An 18,398-nucleotide genomic window follows, 5' to 3' on the forward strand; every position below is an offset into this window, starting at 1 on the left:
GAAGCAGTCATACACGTCCACCCTGTTAAATCTGTGTCTCTCTATTTCCAGGAAGAAAGCTGGCTGTGATAGGCTTATTGAAGTGGAGGACATGATGGTGATGGGCAGAAAGCCAGACCCCATGTGTGTCTTTACCTACGTCCAGTCACTATATAACCACTTGCGCAAGTTTGAGTGAGATCTTGGCCCCTTCAGCCCCAGCTGAACACTCTGCACTGCCCTCTGCTGGACAAAATTGAACTCTGATATAGATACTATGGTTTGGGGTTGCAAAATGTCCATGGGAACCCACACCATTTCAAGCATGACGCTTTTACGGTTGCATTTTTAGTCAAGAAAAGGTCATCGACTATTAATACAGACCCTTGAGACATGGCTTTTGTGTATGGCAGGCTCTTTTTAGAAATTGTGGCCTCTGATTGATTACAAAACAGCTTGGTTACGCTAACTGCATTATGGAGCCATTTCATAGACTGCAAAGATAGAGACAGAAATGTATTAGTGGATTTCATATTTACTAATGAAAGATAGAAAGATATAGAATGTACAGGAAATAAGGTACAATATATGTTCTCAGATAGATCAGCACATTTGTTAAAATAAGTTTTGTCTTTTTTTTTCTAATTTTCAGAGAGCTGCCTATTTCTGGTTGTCTTTTATACTGTGTCTGTAGCTCAAATACACAGGTGCATGTGCAGCACGTACAGTAAGCACTGGATCAACGTTATAACAGGAAATGCTGTAAACCTGGTTAAACAGTGAGCATCACCAGGGAGCGTGATATATTAAATGTTTGTTTTTTTCTTTTCTTTTGAACGCTTTTGACTCAACTTTAGCTTTTTGGATGTTTTTTATTATTATTTTCTTGTAAAAAAAGAAAAAGAAAAAAAAGATGACATTTTTCCCACACTATGTCTTGTGAGTCAATAACAATTACAATAAACATCAAAGCACAAATCATTAACATCCATGTCTCTAATGACTGAAACAAGAAATGACACTCCTGTACAAGACAGTCCAATAAATACTAAGATGATAAATGTGGAAAACAAGACAACAATATGATCATAATATACCTTCCGGTGTTTTGAAGTGGTTTTGATTCTAATCTTGTACATTTTAATTCAAAGGATCCTTTTACTATATGTTAGATCAAGACTAATTTGTTAAACACTGTTAGACATCTCGCTGTTTGGATTTGGAGGAAGAATAAAAAAAAAAAAAAACTGTAAGCTGTACAGAAAGAATGACACAAAACATATGGAAATATTGGATGATGTTAGTTGATATTAGGGCTCTCCGAGGTCTCCCTCCATAGTCCGGACGAGAACATAAAGCTCAGCGAGACCGACAACAGATGCTGCAATCACTGCAGCTAACACTCGCTACAAGAAAAAAACACACATATAACCATTAATGTTTAGTTCCAAAACATCTTACTGTTTTACAGTGGATTGATTGGTGTGAACGCAGTGTGCACTTACTGCTGTCGTCTCTGTGAAGAGATACTGGCTGCCCAGATATGAACAGGCAAATGCCGCAACTACAGTTACCAGGAAGTTGAATACAGTAACAACAATTGCCTTCACAGAACGAACTGCAGAAGACAAAATGACAAGATGAAAATCATAACAGGGAGACATTAAAAATGAGAAGAGAAAGGGGGACATCCTTACCTTGTCTTCCAAAGTCTGCTAAGTTTCCATGATTATTCATTTCCTTTTGAGTAAAACAGTATATTAATAAATATGACAGTATTTTCAAAAACTATAGAGCACGTGTTTGTTACAAAGACTGTAAAAGAGAGTTCACCTGTGGATTTACATTCCGTGTTATTCTCTTATATTCTTCATTGGCAAGTTTTGCTTTAATTTTTTCTAGGCGGGCCACCAGCTGGGGGTTCTGTTGGGTTGAAATGAATCGTCATTTTTTTTTATGCTCATGCTTCAAACACAACTTGAATCAGTGAATCTCACTTACCCTTGGAGGTTTGATGACTTCTGGAAGATGAAGTGCGCTGTCCTCAAACAGCTCATGAAGATACACTGGATATCCTACATTAAAAACATCAAACTCAACTTCTAATGTGCAATAAGAAGCTTCACAAAATGTTCCATAACGTGTACGTTTCTTACCATTTTCTTGAAGAAGCTTGCTTAGTTTTCTCACAGTCTTGAATGGAATGATGGACTGATCTTTCAGAGCATTCAACTCTTCCTTCAGCTCTTCTGATATGGCAGATTCTCTCTCCAGTAAACCTCTCGCCTTCTCCCGAAATCTCTCTCCGAGTTTAAACGAAGAAGCCATGATAACAAAAATGTCTGCTAAAGTTTTAGTAGTTTATATCAGTAATAAATCTGGGCTGTGAGGACACTAAATAGAAAAGTAGCGTAAAGCAACAAGAGAACTTCCTTATTTACCCTATCAAAAGGCTCAAAACTAAACTGCAATCAATTCAGCGTCACAAATTATATAAAGTAAAAACAGAAAATATTCCCAACAGACCTAAACTATAATGTTACACCCATATAACAGTTATATTTTATCTTAAATTGAGCATGTTTTCTGTTCTCATCCCTGCGTATCAGCCCTATGGTATCAGCTGATTTCTTCTTCTTCAGCGTGTTTATTGGCTGGTTGCAAAGCAACCATATAATCGCACACCGCCACCTACTGGCCTTTTGGATTGAGGCGCATGGTGAAACAATGAAACAATGAAAAACAGGTTTTTAAGATTTACCGTAATAATGGAGATAAAAAATATTTTTTTACTTTTATTTTTATACTTTTATTCATAAATACAGTTACAAAATCATACTTTAGGAATAAAGTCCCCAAGTCAGTTATTTGTATTACCTTACCAATATGGGTTTATTGTCCCTCATCATCTTTTATTTTATGTTTTGTGTTGTTTTTATTTAATTTGTCTATTTTGTCGTTATATAAAAAAAAAAAAAAAAAAAAAAAAAAAAAAAAAAAACGTAAGGCGAGACGCATCCTCTTTTTAAAAATTAATTATTAAGTGAATTGCTAATTTATTTATGTTGTTTAATATTTGTATTGAATTTGTATTTCATTGTATTTGACAAAAGACAGAACAAATTCAACATACACTCATAACTACAGTAATATAAATAAAAGAAAACACACAGCCTGGGGATGAAAAGAAATAGATAAAGTCTTAATGACTTTTTTGTTATCTGAATGAAGAATACCGGTATATTAAAAAACAAAGGTTTGGTTGTAATATATTTACATTTATGTATATGATATTTAGCGAAAATTAAAAGTACATTTATTATATAATAAGAAAAAGTGGAGTCATTAAATATAGTCAAATCTTTCTGAAATTTCCTTACATGATTTTAATGCCAAAATAATAAATGAAAGGACCTTTCGCAAAAAAATAACAAAATAACAAAATGATTACAAAAGGAACCGAAAAGACGTGTGACCTTTATGTAGTATCGACGTCTTCCGGTCGCAATGCCTTATGGGAAATGTGCTACTTTGTAATGTACAATATTGCAATAAAAGGGTAAAAACTTAATTAAATGTTATTTAACTTTTGCTTCTCAATATTCCCGAATTTCACGCGCTTAAAATGTGAGTTTTGGGTTTAACGTGAAATATATAACCTGTGTCCGTGTGTTCATGTGCACAGATAGCTAAAGGAAGATGGCAGCGTGTGCAATACGTCGGGGCTTATTGTCCACCGCTAGTAAATATAACCAGCACAAATGCACTCACAGAATATTGAGTGCACTTGACTTCAGCAGCGGATTAGATCAGAAAAAACCCCAGCCATTGTGTTCAGCTTGCGGGTTGTCCAGTTTTCAACAGAAGAGGTTCATGTCATCACGGTAAGAGCTAACGTTAGTTAAGCGAACGAACGTCCTACCATGTCCTCCTGTTACATAACTTCGAAGAGTTGTAGTTTCAGCAAACTATTTTGACAGCAAATACCTTTAAAATGTATCTGTGAAAAGCATTCATATTCAATAAGAATTTAATATCAGCTGTCACGTGTATAATATGAGCTGTTACTGTAGTTTGAATGATTCACATGCTTGCATACCTGTAATACCACTTCCATATTGTTTCAGTGCTCAACTGCGGTTATGCAGTGCACTTTATTTTTTACCGAGTGTGTGGACAACCGAATTCTGGAATCGAATGTGTTGATTACAATACTTTTGAGTTGATCTTAAAATGCCATTGGAAAAGGACAGATACCAATACACTCAATTGAGGCCTAAAAGAATGACATACCTCAGCCTTGCTTTCAAGCCCCCCAAAGCCATTCCTGATTACATAAGTGATAGTCTGGGCCTGAGCCAGCAGACAGTAAACAAGTCCTATTTCTGGTCATGTCCGTCTGTTTAGTGCACCATAAAACTTTCAGATTCAGTCTGGTCTGTCTCCAAATATTTCTCCATTTTTAATATGTTACACAATATTCATCCTTGCTGGCTGGGATGTTGAATTCAATGATGTCATTCATCATCCTAGCTATGCAATAGTACAGTCTAGATTCTTTAATGATTGTTTCTTTGGTAGAAACAGGCCTGAGGGTAAAATACTGGAACCTGTCGGAATATTTGAAGCTCTGAAGCAGCATGGCAAATATGAAACGGGCCAGGTCAGTGATCATTTCTTTTGCGAAATCGCTTGATTCTGATTGCTCAGATGCAGTAATTTTACTTCTTAACATTCACAGCTTTTCCTGCACAGTGTTTTTGGGTATAGAGGAATCGTGTTATTCCCCTGGCACGCTCGTCTTTACGACAGAGATGTAAGTCCTGCTGTGGCTGACAGGTATGTAGTTAAGGATCTATTGGATTTATACCTGATTATATTCTTAAGTTTGGATTTCCGCTCAATGATCCTGTTTGTCCTTTGCTTTTTCAGTAAGCCAGACTCTGTGGGCCATGGGTCTAAAGAGGTGAAGGGCAAAATGCATACGTACTACCAGGTCCTCATAGACACCAGAGACTGCCCTCACATAGTAAGTGGCATCAAAATACATATGTAAATAGTAAGTTGATGTAGTGTGGCCCTAATACATTTTTGGACACTTAAACCACACTTTAAAATCATCAAATGCATTTTTAGAACTTTGTTCTTTGCTGCATCGACTACTGTTAAAAAAGTTTGGAGTTGATTATGATTTTTTAAAAATGTTTCTTATGCTCACCAAGGCTGCATTTATTTGATAAAAAATAGAAAAATATTGTGAAATATTATTACAATTTGAAATAACTGATTTCTATTTATTAGATTTTAAAATGTAATTTATTCCTTTGATAGGAAAGCTGAATTTTCAGCATCATTACTCCAGTCTTCAGTGTCACATGATCCTTCAGAGATCATTCTAATCATTCAATCAATGTTGAAAATGTTTTTACTGTCACTTTTAATAAATTTGAATGCATACATGTTGCATTATTGACTCCAAACTTTTGAACAGTAGTATTGAAGCATTTGATATTAAATAAGCAATGCATTCATGTTTGTCTTTGATGAATGATATTAGTGCAATAATGAGGTTATTGTCAACCTTTGCTACTTTGTTTTTGTCACTATTAGTCTCAGCGGTCTCAGACTGAAGCAGTCACATTTCTGGCAAATCATGATGATAGTAGAGCCCTGTATGCAATTCCAGGTAAACTTAAATATTCAACTATCCTTAAAAGTTAAGTTCGCAGATTTTCAACTAGCTTTGTATCGTTACAATGTCGGTAGTAACTGTAAATAAACAGTGTTTGTACTCTTTCTCCATGTCACCTGCACGGTTTATTTGCCAGCTAAAGTCTTTTGACAACTCTAGGGCTTTTGTGAAAATGACAGGTCGCAAGGTACGTTCACCGCACGCCATGTCGTAATTACCGCAACAATTCTGACCTGTAAAAAGCCTTTACGTGCTTGTAAAATTTGTAATTGCAACGTGTAAACCCGTAATTTTCGGAGAGTTACGACTTGTACCATGTGGCCGCTGTACCACCTGACCACTGCAGATTTAAGGTGTGCAGTCCGATCGGTGTATGACATCCAAGTACCGCAAGAGCGATTCAAAAGCTTACAGAGCTTTATTTATTTAGCGGTAAATCGCCCCTTTAAATTTAGGGGGCAGCATTTTTATGAATGTTCCATTATCTGCCTGTTATTTGTCTCATTCTTTCCATTTGTTCTGTGTCTGCTAATGTCATTCAGGTCTGGATTATGTGAGTCATGAAGACATCCTGCCTTACAACTCCACTGAGCAAGTCCCCATCCAGCATGAGCTGTTTGAACGCTTCCTCATGTTTAACCCCTCCAGAAGTAACTAGTCCTCTTTCAACAGTATTCAACTAATACTAGTTCTGATAAAAAAAAGTTTCTGATGGATTGCGTTCATATTGTTTATTTAGATCCTCCATTCACTGCGAGAGATACCCTACGGGCCTGGCAGGAGAAGAACCATCCCTGGCTGGAGCTCTCAGATGTGCACCGGGAAACCACAGAGAACATCCGTGTCACTGTTATCCCCTTCTACATGGGCATGAGGGTAAGAATGAAGGGTTACAATTCTCATTACAATTTCTCATTGCAGGTTACATCTTATTAAATGTATAGATTAAGATATATTATACACTACCGTTCTAAAGTTTGGGGTTGGTCAGATGTTTTAATGTCTTTGAAAGAAGCCTCTAATGCTCACCAAGTCTGCATTTATTAGTTCAGACATACAGAATACAGTAAAAACAATATTATGTGAAATATTATTACAATTAAAAGAACTATTTAAAAATGTAATTTATTCTTGTGATAGGAAAGCTGAATTTTCAGCTGCCATTTCTCCCATCTCCAGTCTTCAGGCATTGTAAAATGCTGATTTAGTGCTCAAGAAACATTTCTTATTATTAGCAGTGTTGAAAACAGCTGCTTAATATTTTTGTGTAAACCATGATACATTGTTTTAGAATCCTTTGAATAGAAAGTAAAAAAAAACATGTATGTTTATCTGTATGTATATATTAGAGATGCACTGATGTATCGGCCAATAATCGCGGCCGATAAAATAAATAATTTTCACTATGGGCCATTGGCCGATTGTTTAAAAACAGCCGATGATCAGGGCCGATTGAATTTAGGGCAAGTTAACATGACAATAACGCATTCACAGTTAAAAAATAGCGATGTTAAAGCAGGCTCTATTTGACCCTTTGAATCACCTGTAATTCAAGCCAGGGTTGCCAGGTCTGCTGTTTTTCCCTACATCAAACATTATTTGTAGTGCGCCTCCCATCCAATAATCGCAAAGAGCTTTGTTCTTTGTTACTTGCAATAAGAAACAAAGTCTCTGCTTTCAAATTCTGTCCATTTTATCACAAAATTCAAACAATAAATGGCGTTTTGATGCTCTTAAATGTGACGTGACAGATTGCTGTAGGGCCTCAGTTTAAGCGGCAGCGCGAGTCATCTCTTCCTCTTTAAGACAAGTTACAGCATGATAAAACATGCATTAACGTCAGAAGGTTTTTTGAAAGATTTAACACAACTTACCGAAATGAATCATGTCTCATGTAATATCTCCATCACTGTTTCAACCGCGGAAAGGCATTATCCAATGTTTGCATTTCGTTAGCTATAAAAAAAAAAAAACAATAGAGAGGAGCTTATTTACTGTTAATAATATAACATTGGTGCATCTCTAGCGTGTATGTATGTATATATGTGTAAATAAATATATATATATTTTGTTATTTTATATATATATATATATATATATGTATATGTGTATTTGTGTGTGTGTGCTAGTGAAATGATTTTTCTTTGTGGTCTTGATTCATTTTTGTTTTTCTATGTCCACAGGAAGCTCAAAACTCTCATGTGTATTGGGTAGGCCAAATTACCTAATTATGCTTTTTGTAATAACTCAATAAAAGGGTTATTTATGGAATGGCCATTGGTGACCTGTTAGAGATAATATGTTGATGTTTTCCTCAGTGGCGGTATTGTATCCGTCTGGAGAACCTGGGAAATGAGGTGGTTCAACTAAGGGAAAGACACTGGAGGATCTTCAGTCTCTCAGGGACTCTGGAAACAGTCCGTGGAAGAGGAGTGGTTGGCAAGGTGAGTTATTAGTCAGCAAAAGCACGAACCAGAATTAGATTATGGAAATATGATATGTTTTCTAAATGCAATCTGTCATTCATCTCACCAGGAGCCTGTTTTGTCAAGAGAACAGCCAGCGTTTCAGTACAGCAGTCATGTTTCACTTCAAGCACCCAGTGGACATATGTGGTGAGATTATCATCATTCTGTTATGACCTCTACCAGTGCACGCTTTACATTTTCTAAAATCATCTGTTAGATTGGATGGCTTAATGCTTGCATTTGAAGGCTTTCACATACTTTTGATCATGTGATGTATGAATTCATTTTTTCAGTTATTTTGCCTGGCAGTAATAAAGTGTGAATATCATGTTTTATTTCCTTGTTTAGGGGGACGTTCTGTTTTGAAAGGACAGATGGCTCACACTTTGACGTGCGCATTCCACCCTTTTCATTAGAAAGCAATAAGTATGACAAAGCTCCCCCTACTGGCTATCCCTTGTAATAAACCTGCACCTATAAGACTACCATCACGGCTCAGCATCCCTACAGGCTGTTCCCTTATCAGTGCTCCTTAAATATACAATGGTTTTAGCAAAGCATCCTTCAGTCTCTGACTGCAGCACTGGAAATGTGTAGCAACCACATATCTTAAAAGAAAAAAGGCAGAGCAAGATGAACTGAGGAGTTGATCTTATTAAATGGAATGATGCAAGTGCACCTCGAAAGGCCGTATTGAGAGAACTTGATTGTGATTTATTTTTTCTTCTATTTATTTGGAATGGCTGCGTTCATCAATTGAATAAGCTTATTAGCGTTAACCCAGCGTATTGTCAATTTAGGCCTATATCTTAAGTTCAAACCCCTCTTATACTTAATTCCTTACTTATATTCTGGTGAAGACTGTCAGTGTACATTGAATGCTTTCTCCAAATGCATATTGTCTAATTAATGACTTGATGCAAAGATTATTCTTAGGTCATGCCGAAGTCAGCCAGTGAAATGTGGTTTGACTAAGAAAGCCTAGTGGGATAAAACTGTATTAGAGATCATCATCTTGAAACCAACCTTTGATCATATATTTGGTTTGGACTACTGGATGATGAACTGTTTTACTGGTTACTGTAAATATGTTTGTAAAAGCATAAATAAAATGACATTTCCAATTTCCTGTTTTTTATTCAAATTGATGTGGTTCCACAATAGCAGCTGACATTCTCTACAGAGAAGATACTTAAAGGGATAGTGCACCCAAAGTCATTTACTCACCCTTATGTTGTTTCAAACCTGTATGCATTTTTTTGTTCTGTTGAACACAAAATATATTTTGAAGAATGTCGGTAACCAAAAAGTTGACGGTAGCCATTGACTTCCACAGTATTTTTTTAAATACTATAGTAAATGACAGTGTTTTCATTTTTGAGTGAACTATCTCTTTAAAAGTGGATCGATGAGGTAATGATGTCATCTCAATTACTTATCTATAATAATTTATATTTGTCTTATATGTGCAATATTTAGCTTAAATATTATTCCATGCTTCTTTTGTAAGTGTTAGTTTTATTTTCAATACCAAATTTTCCTACTAAGAACAAAAAAGTGCAGGAGATGATATGCCATGTGTTAAACACCAGATGTCACTAAAGAAAGGCCAACTATGACCGCAGTGAACAAGTCAATGATATAAAATAACTTGAGGAGAATCTATGCCCTACGCATATACGGGGATATGGGATTGCCCGAATGTGTGAATGGTTCTTTTTATATCCTTTAAAGTGCTGAAGTGCGTCTTAGTGCAGACATGGAGCAGTCCCAGTTGCGACCATATTCTCCACTTGGTTAACTGTACCATGGCAGTGGTACATTCTGGACTGTAGATTGAAAAACAAGTGGAGGATGTTGCAGACCGCTCCACCCCTCCCTCACAGCCTGTGTCGAGACCCAGCGCCTCTCCGCTCCATCTGAGGGATGAGAGACCGTTCAGTCGCTCTCCTCTGAACACACCCAGCCCTCAGACGGGACACACCTGGGGAGGGGAGGTCATATGACAGCGAGAAATAATTCGACACGGCACATTTGAGCAGTGAACAGTGACATTTCCGCGGGCTGCGTGGAAGGAAATACTGGGATGACTTGTGCGAGAAGAAAACAGTGACGGACGACGTAAATATTTACATGCCCTTGCTCACAGCACTTCTGCTCGCCGTCGACTAAATTCACACACAAACCTACATCTTGTGCGTATGAGAGAATGCGGAGGAACTGCGATGTTAACACGTTCAAACAGCGATTGAAATAAAAACACGAATCATCCTTTCGTAAGATCATGTTATAATTCTGTCGAACCGGGCTGAGAGAGTTTCTGGAGGTTTATGGGACTACTCTTCTTTAATCTGCGGTCATGCTGAAGGCGTCATCAGATCTGTTCCCTACCTGAGGGACTCGAGAGGATTATTGGAGTTTTTGACAGAAGAGATCCATTATTAAGCTTTGACCTAATTGGACTGAATTACGAGTAGTTTGACATGAAACGCGCAGTATTTTATATGTTTTGTCATCTTCTGAAATTCCAAATAATTTTGCGCGTGCGGACGGATGATTTCTAAAGAGTAAACAACTGACGTTGCACGAGTCAGCTGTGATGAATGATGTAAAAGTTGGATTTAATGCGCAGTAAACTACAGCACCATACCTTTAACGCAGTTTTGATTGGAAATTGAATGGGAAGTGTGCGAATTCTTCAATGACTTTCAGTGAGGTCAACTTTTTAAGGAATTTTCGAAGCGCAATCGGTTGTCTTGCGCAAACGGTCTTTTGGCGATCCTAGCGCAGTTAACCTTCTTCAAGACGTTTTAAACTAAACAAAAGTATTTTGTGTTATATTTGTGATGTGTAAGTCTATGATAATGTGATAAATAACGACAGTACAGTGTTTTTAATGCACCGCCCGATACAAACATCGATCGAGCAGCTGTTGCTATGGTTACATTCGCAGGGGCGATTCTGTTAGCGAGAGTAACGTTATATATTTAATATAACTTTTGTGGTTAAGGAAACGTTGTTTGAATGCTGTTGAATCGTATAAGTGCTGCTATGTAAAAAAAATAATACGTATTTTTAAGACTCCTAATTTCCTTTGTGGGGGTCCATGCCTTAATTGGGGGGGTCGTACATCCCCCCAAAACACCTTCATAATTTGCACCCTGAATGAGCACTTTGTGAAAAGATTTGACTGAAATCCCATTCGATGCAAGTTTTTATAATTTTATTACCATATTCTTATTGATCTTAATGTAATTATTTTTTCTTTGTTAGGTGAGAGATGACAGGTGTGAGGTGAGAAGAAGGACTTTTAAAGCACTGTTCTCCAATAAACTTTATAGGAACGCTAAGGCTTATTTCTTATCTTCACTTGTTTCTTAAGAAATCTCACGTGCAATGTAAAGGACTTTAAATAGTTTAATGTGAATGCATTTTGAAAGTATGCCCAGTCTGGAGGCCCTTTTCCAGGTTGAGACTCTATAACCAAACATGGGAGCGAAGCAAACGAAGGCTGCGGGACAGGAGGCGGGGGCAAGCCCTCAGAGCACAGGATGGAAACGGACCCCCACGAAAGACCGAGGTGACATCCTCACCTCTTTAATGTTGAGGTCAGGAGACAAACTGAGAAGCAGCGGGACTCCTCCTCCCTACCAGCGGCGCATCGGGATGATACAAGACATGATGTTGATGGCAAAGCAGGGGAAACACGATGAGGCGACAGAGATGCTGAAGACTCTCCGGCAGGTACAAATATCAGTCCATGTTTCTTGTAGGTTAGGTTAAACTTAAACAGAGTGACGAAAGTTGTCAGACTTCTCTCACTGATGAGTTCTTGTCAAGTTTTATTTTTGTTGAATGTCTGCCAGTTAAATGTTAACCCATTATTGTACCTATCAACTCTCATTTGAAGTTCATGAGTTCATGAAGTTGAAGAGTTCCTGAAGTCAGTGTGGTGCATATATTACAGTACAAAAGCAATATTGCACTCCATCTAAAAGCATTTGGTCCTGTAAGGCTCTAGCGCACTATTTTTTTTTAAGCCCCCTGTGGTCGCAATAGCAATTTCCAAATGACTAGAAATCAGATCACAAATATAAGAGAGGAAGTAACAAAATTGTAATTACACACTGTAAGTATGTTCAGTCTTGAATCTATAAACATTTTACTTCTGCAGCTTTTTGTTTCCATATGTTGGACCACCGTGGGCCTCTCAGATGGTAAACATAGGCCCCAAAGCATTTGCCACACTGGCCGGATCTGTAATCTGTCCTTGCACCCATGCAGAAACCACACTTTGCTTTACAGCAGAGAGCAATTGGGCCAAAATGTCTGTTCCATAATGGGCTGGTGTTATTTTGTAAGTTGTTGAAAGACAAAACTATGGAAGCTTGTTTCCGCCACGGATTAAAACAATTTAAAAGATAATTGCGACTTTTTATTTCACAATTCAGACTATTTTTCTCACAATTGCGAGTTCACATCTCGCAATTCTGACTTCTTTTCTCAGAATTCTGAGATATAAAGTCGCAATTGTGAGAAAAATAACTGTCTTTTTTTCTCAGAATTGGACTTTATAACTCGCAATTGTGCCTTTATATCTCACAATTGTGACTATATCTTGCAAGTCTGACTTTATATCTCGCAATTCTGAGTTTATAACTCGCAATTGCGACTTTATATCACACAGTTCTAAGAAAAAAAGTCAGAATTGCGAGATGTAAATTCGCAATTGCGAAAAAAAGAAGTAAGCATTGTTAGATAAAAAGTTCACAATTACCTTTTTTATTTTTTATTCTGTGGTGGAAACAAGCTTCCATACAAACACACCATTGCTGTCACATTTTATAGAAATATGGAAATGTCTTGAGATTCCCAACTCTTTAGATATTGCATCTCGCAGAATTCAGTGCTATTGAGACAGATGCCCATTTCACAGTCCTGTGAACCTGTGAGAACAGACACAGCACAAGCTGGCCGAAGAGTTACACTGCACTGCATAAATACCAACTGTTTGCTTTGGGTAGTGATTATGGTCTGCTTTATATCGAATGACAGATAGAAACTTTCTTTGTGTCAGTATACTAGTAAGATCAGGCCAGTGTAGATATGTGCTGCCAGAACTCCTGCCCCATTACTATTTTTTGATCCAGCATTCCTCAAAAATAAGGATCATCTTATGGACTAGAAGTTCATTTCAGCAGGTTCACTGAGCTGAGGATTTTCTGCATATGTGCAGCAGGGATCAAAGACCGAGCAAATGGGGTTTTCTAATCCTCCATAGTATTAAATGAACTGCTGGGCAGTGACGAAGCAACAGGTGGCTTTGGAATACACTGTAGTTTTTCAAAAGGTGTGAAAAAGAAGTACACTTTAGCATACTTTGACAAAGAGTATTTAGGTATATTATTTCAAAGTGTATTATTTAGTATTAAGTTATTAAGTTGAAACTGAACATAATATTTTCAGGCACTTAATTGCATGTTATTTACAATGAAATGACTTATAAATATATTAACTTATATTAACTTAATGAATAATCATAATCAAGTAGGCTACTTTACATGTACTTTAGTATGTGAGTCAACACATCAGAATAAGGATGACAAAAGTTTATTAAAACGTACTTTTAATTTGCCATTGTAACAAAGTGCAACTGTTTTTTAGTGTACTTAAGAGCGTACTCTCTTTAAGTGCACTTAAGATATCTGCAAGTAAAACATTTTTTTAATATATTTTTAGTAAACATTCAATACTTTTAAGCACATTTCTTTTTCACAAGGGGAAGCTTTTTATCACATATAAATGTGGTAGTTTTACTGGAATGTATTTGATGTCGCATCCTGCAATGGGGGCTAAAGCACATAATGAGCAAGAAATAGAGTCAAAGGACAGCGTCTCTTGTCCAGTGGTTACCAAGTGCACCTTGTTGCCCGGAGACCATGAAAATGGATGGGCCTTTGATTAAATGGAAATCAATTCATCAAGATTCATCCCTCCATAGAGGGATGATGATGATGATGATAAACCAAGGCTTTTGCTCAGCATGCATAGTCTAGGTCCAAGTTTTTATTGACAGAGGTGGTCTAGTGTTAGAGTCCCTTTTCTCTTAACAAAAACTAACCTTCCCTGAACTCATTCACTTTGTCATACTAATTATTATTTGCTTCCATTCACGCCCACTTGTTTTCCGTTGATTATTTAGTTCTGACTGTAGAGCCCTCACCCCCACACACATTTGCAATTTTTAAAATTGCTGACCCCCTGTCTGCCCTGTTGATTTACAGATTGCAAATGTTCAATTATGTAGATTAACTTTTCCTTCAGTTTGCCTTGTTTTGCAGAGTTAAAGGATTTTGCAGAATACAAAGTCTGTTCGCTTTCTAGGTCCACATTTTGATATAGGGCAACATCAATTAATGATTTCAGGGATGTGAACAGGCAAACATGAAGAAATTGACTCAGCTATTGTTTGTGTTTACAAAGCACAAATTGTGAATAAGTGCATGGCCTTCAGGTGTATATAAATGTGGCATGCACTTTTACATAGAATCCTTGAATCCACATGTGACAAATACTGCAAAGAAAAAGCTTCTTAGATGACATTTTAGAGAATCAGAATTCAAAAATAAGCAGTCAGTCAGAGAATGTAATTCCCATTCGCTTGACCTCCCTGTATTGTGTCTTTTTTTTTTCCAGGATCTGGGAATGGAGTCAACCTCTCTGGACGATGTTCTCTACCGCTATGCCAGTTTCCGCAACCTGGTGGATCCCATTACCCATGACCTCATTATTAGCCTGGCCAAATACATTCACTGCCCAAAGGTATAGTGCTCAGATTCTGTTATTTTCTGTGACATTTTAAACCTAATCCCATTCACACCTAAACACAAACACACGGGCTTTACTATTTCTGCATGCTCTATTTCTGTGCATTTCTTGTATGTTGTGTTACATTAATATTTAATGAAGATTGCTTTAGAACACTGCCTGGAAGGCACAGCAGATTGACGTGAAAAATGAAACGTACCATTCCAGTGCAGTGAGCATTAGGATAAAACCCAGTTGCTTAAGCATGTGTGAGTCTGTATGTGTGTGTGAGGGAGAAGCAGAGATGAAGAGAGCGGAGAGGGTAGAGGCAGAGGGAGGTGTACTTGCAGATGAGTCACACACAAAGACCAGTCAGCCCTCTTCCAAGACTACTGCTGCTGCTGCACGTAATGAAGCAAGTCAGGCACTATATCACACCACTAACACCCTGCTCAGCTCCGACAGAGAGCTGCACAAACACCTGACCACCACCAAAACAACACTGAGTGACGATGCTGCCGATTGTTTTCTTTTTACTGAGCTCATCATCCCTTCTCTAACCAGATGTAGTTGTGTGAGATTCATGAAATCTGTCATGAACATGTCCTGGTTTCATTTCACCCCCCCAAAAAAAGAAAGATCTATGAAATAATATTTTGCTTAAAGAAAATAAAGCCTATTTTTAGGCTCATTAAGATTTCTTGCTTTATTTTGACGTTATTTTTGTCTATTAAGCATACTCCCTCCTTCAGTGCTAATGATCATAATGCAAAAAACAAAACAAAAATAATCCAAATCACAATACCACAATAAGAAACCAAATGTATGTATTTATATATGTATGTATTAGTGATGCACTATATATCGGCCACCATATCGGTATCGGCCGATATATGTTCATTTTTATTGTTATCGTTATTGGCCCGATAAGAAAATTTGACCGATATATAAAGCCGATAAATAATGTATTATTTCCTTCAGCTGAGACTCTGTTCAAATTGCTTGAAATAGGATTGAAATCACTTAAAAAAAGAAAAATACAGTTCAGTGCAACATGTGCAGCTGAAGTCTGTCATATCGGCTACATAAGATTATAATGAGAACATCATTATAATTGTGTTTGGGACATGGCTTTTAATGATGAGACTTTTGTTTTTGTAATCAGGCTCTCAAAATTATATAAAAATTTGGATTTAGATTTATCGGCCAATATATCGGTTATCGGCTTTCAAATATAAAGAATTATCGGTTATCGGTATCGGCCGAAATGTTGATATCGGTGCATCCCTAATATATATATAGGTCTCAGTTAAACTTGATACTTGTATTCAGCAAGGATGCATTAAATTGATCAAAAGTGACAGTAAAGGCATTTATAATGTTACAAAATATTTCAAATAAATGCTGTTCTTTTATCTATTTATCAAAGAATAATGGGAAAAGGTATCAGGATTCCACGAAAAAAAAATGATGCAGCACAACGTTTTCAGCATTGATAATAATAAAAAATGTTTCTTGAGCAACAAATCAGCATATAAGAATGATTTCTGAAGGATCATGTGATGCATTCAGCGTTGTCATCACAGGAATGAATTACATTTTTAAATATATTAAAATAGAAATCAATTCTTTTAAATTGTAATAATATTTCACAATTTTACTGTTTTACTATTATTGATCTAATGAATTAAGCATAAGAGACTTTGCCGACCCCAAACATATATGTATATATTTATGTACAAATATGTAAAAAAACAAAAAATTTTTTTCATTTTATGCTTTTATGGTGAAATGTGAACTAGACATCCATGGATCCATCCACTCTCCAAACTGGGAGGGCTGGAGACTATCCCAGCATCTCAGGTCCCATGGGGTAGAAAAACCCTGGACAGATGGCAAGTCCATGACCTGGAAATTATTGCTAAAAAATGGTATCCAGCCTCAGAAACATGCATATGCAATAACTTCTTAACCAAGCAGACATAATGAAATGTTAACTAACAGTGGGAAGAGTGAGACTTTGCGCGTGTGTGTAAGGTGACATTGCTCTAAGTGATGTTATTGTAAATAGCAATGGAGGGAGACAAAGTAGAGACGAGCTCAGTGATGTGACGAAAGGAAAGCTGGGCTGTCTGTTACACTCAGAGCTGTCAGAGCAAGCTGGGTGTATGATTACACTGCCTGGGGACCCAGTGTCTGTCTGCAGGGGGATGCGCACCAGAGCTGACCAGCCATGTGGCACTGTTAATCTCACCGTCAGCAGCAACTAGGCTTTACCAACAAATAAGGGTGCGTTTTCCAGACATGTTAATATCCACAGGCATAGTTCTATCTCTGATCCACTGCAGAGGTCAAGACCTGGTGCAGCGGAGAGACGTGATGGCGGGATTGATTTACATATTGATGTTTCCAGTACGGATACAGACACCTGAGCACAGACAATGTGCCCTTGATGAAATACTATGTTACTGTTATCTTGGATTCAGGGCAAAAACAAATCTCATTTGGTCCCGGCCCTCTGAGTTTTCGCAACCACTCTACATGTAGAGATATTTTTGTGGGTTAGGTTCCTAGGTTGAGCCTAGAGTTAATACATGAAAATATAGATAATTGGTAATCTAGTCAGGTATGAGCAGTGCCCTCTCATTCCCTGCAGTGCACTGAACCTGATTTATTACCTGAAGCAAATCAGTGTTATTACAGTGATAAACCTCTGTACATTTCAGTTGTGATTAACATGACAAGACAAAATTACTGTTAGAATGGACATTGAAAAAATAAAAACTCATATCTTTGCAGTTCCTCATAATATGAAATGTGTTCCAGTATCGTAGCCAATGTTATTTTAGTATTATTTATATACTATTAAAGTATTTATTAATATTTTGATTTAGATATTTTTTTTACATTTCTATTTAGCATTAATTTCTTTAGTTTTAGTCATTTTAATGGTTCAACTTTTCAACATTTTAGGTAGTTGCCTATCTATATTTTATTTATTCCAGCTATATTTCAATTAACAAAATCATTTGTAATAGTTTTAACAAAAACAACACTGATCACAGCATAATGGTTCAGATTTAATTATGGAAGCATCATATATCGATTCCATATTTTTTACTTAATTTTTAAAAAATGAATTAATTGCTGTAATTGCTTTAAATGTATATAATTAATTTACACAATTAAATGTAATCTTTGGTAAATTTCAAAATGAATATCCATTTTTCATACTCTACATTATAAAGTTGTGAAGCCTATTTTCATTTGGAGCATTTAAAGCAAGGGATTTTGATTTGTAATATTTATCAGCTACCTATTGGTTATCATCCAGAATAATTAAATAATAATTAAATAATTCAGTTTAATTATTGACAACCCTGCAAGAGTATGCGGTGCTTTTCTTTTTCGGTAACTTGTGTTTTAAGCATTGACAGAAATTGTTTCTGCCT

The 18,398-nt window shown here is 36.7% G+C and overlaps 4 protein-coding genes across 12 annotated transcripts in view; 3 read left to right on the forward strand and 1 right to left on the reverse strand.

Annotated features, from left to right (window-relative positions):
* The window catches only part of smtnl (smoothelin, like), a 40,848-nt gene extending 39,888 nt beyond the window's left edge, over positions 1 to 960 (forward strand). For all 6 annotated transcript variants that reach the window (XM_079886955.1, XM_079886958.1, XM_079886957.1 and 3 more), the window contains one exon: positions 52 to 960. In XM_079886955.1, the coding sequence (XP_079743081.1) occupies positions 52 to 178 (127 nt within the window). In that variant the 3' untranslated portion in view covers positions 179 to 960. The remainder of the gene's footprint in view (positions 1 to 51) is intronic.
* Positions 507 to 2,624, reverse strand: vma12 (vacuolar ATPase assembly factor VMA12). Of its 3 annotated transcripts, none has more exons than XM_079886966.1 (7): positions 2,421 to 2,624; positions 2,136 to 2,324; positions 1,981 to 2,054; positions 1,813 to 1,902; positions 1,677 to 1,719; positions 1,485 to 1,597; positions 507 to 1,385 (listed from the first exon to the last, which is right to left on the reverse strand). In XM_079886966.1, the coding sequence occupies exons 2-7, from the start codon at positions 2,305 to 2,307 to the stop codon at positions 1,290 to 1,292; spliced, it is 588 nt and encodes a 195-aa protein (XP_079743092.1). In that variant the 5' UTR covers positions 2,308 to 2,324; positions 2,421 to 2,624; the 3' UTR covers positions 507 to 1,289. The 3 variants fall into 3 exon arrangements, with proteins under 3 accessions (XP_079743092.1, XP_079743093.1, XP_079743091.1); XM_079886967.1 differs by having other exon boundaries at positions 2,136 to 2,321; positions 2,421 to 2,619; XM_079886965.1 differs by having other exon boundaries at positions 2,136 to 2,624.
* An 813-nt stretch (positions 2,625 to 3,437) lies between these two features.
* Positions 3,438 to 8,773, forward strand: poldip2 (polymerase (DNA-directed), delta interacting protein 2). Of its 2 annotated transcripts, none has more exons than XM_079885149.1 (12): positions 3,438 to 3,538; positions 3,665 to 3,863; positions 4,567 to 4,642; positions 4,721 to 4,818; positions 4,912 to 5,008; positions 5,590 to 5,665; positions 6,214 to 6,321; positions 6,411 to 6,547; positions 7,855 to 7,881; positions 7,990 to 8,115; positions 8,207 to 8,286; positions 8,488 to 8,773. In XM_079885149.1, the coding sequence occupies exons 2-12, from the start codon at positions 3,679 to 3,681 to the stop codon at positions 8,600 to 8,602; spliced, it is 1,125 nt and encodes a 374-aa protein (XP_079741275.1). In that variant the 5' UTR covers positions 3,438 to 3,538; positions 3,665 to 3,678; the 3' UTR covers positions 8,603 to 8,773. The 2 variants fall into 2 exon arrangements, with proteins under 2 accessions (XP_079741275.1, XP_079741274.1); XM_079885148.1 differs by having other exon boundaries at positions 3,469 to 3,538; positions 4,561 to 4,642.
* Positions 8,774 to 9,841: 1,068 nt separating this feature from the next.
* The window catches only part of lrrc75a (leucine rich repeat containing 75A), a 23,527-nt gene continuing 14,970 nt past the window's right edge, over positions 9,842 to 18,398 (forward strand). Inside the window, 3 exon segments of the mRNA XM_079885345.1 lie at positions 9,842 to 10,260; positions 11,413 to 11,883; positions 14,836 to 14,961. Of these exon segments, the coding sequence (XP_079741471.1) occupies positions 11,629 to 11,883; positions 14,836 to 14,961 (381 nt within the window). The 5' untranslated portion in view covers positions 9,842 to 10,260; positions 11,413 to 11,628.

The sequence above is a fragment of the Squalius cephalus genome, assembly GCF_949319135.1.
Source record: "Squalius cephalus genome assembly, chromosome: 11".
Lineage (NCBI taxonomy): Eukaryota > Metazoa > Chordata > Actinopteri > Cypriniformes > Leuciscidae > Squalius > Squalius cephalus.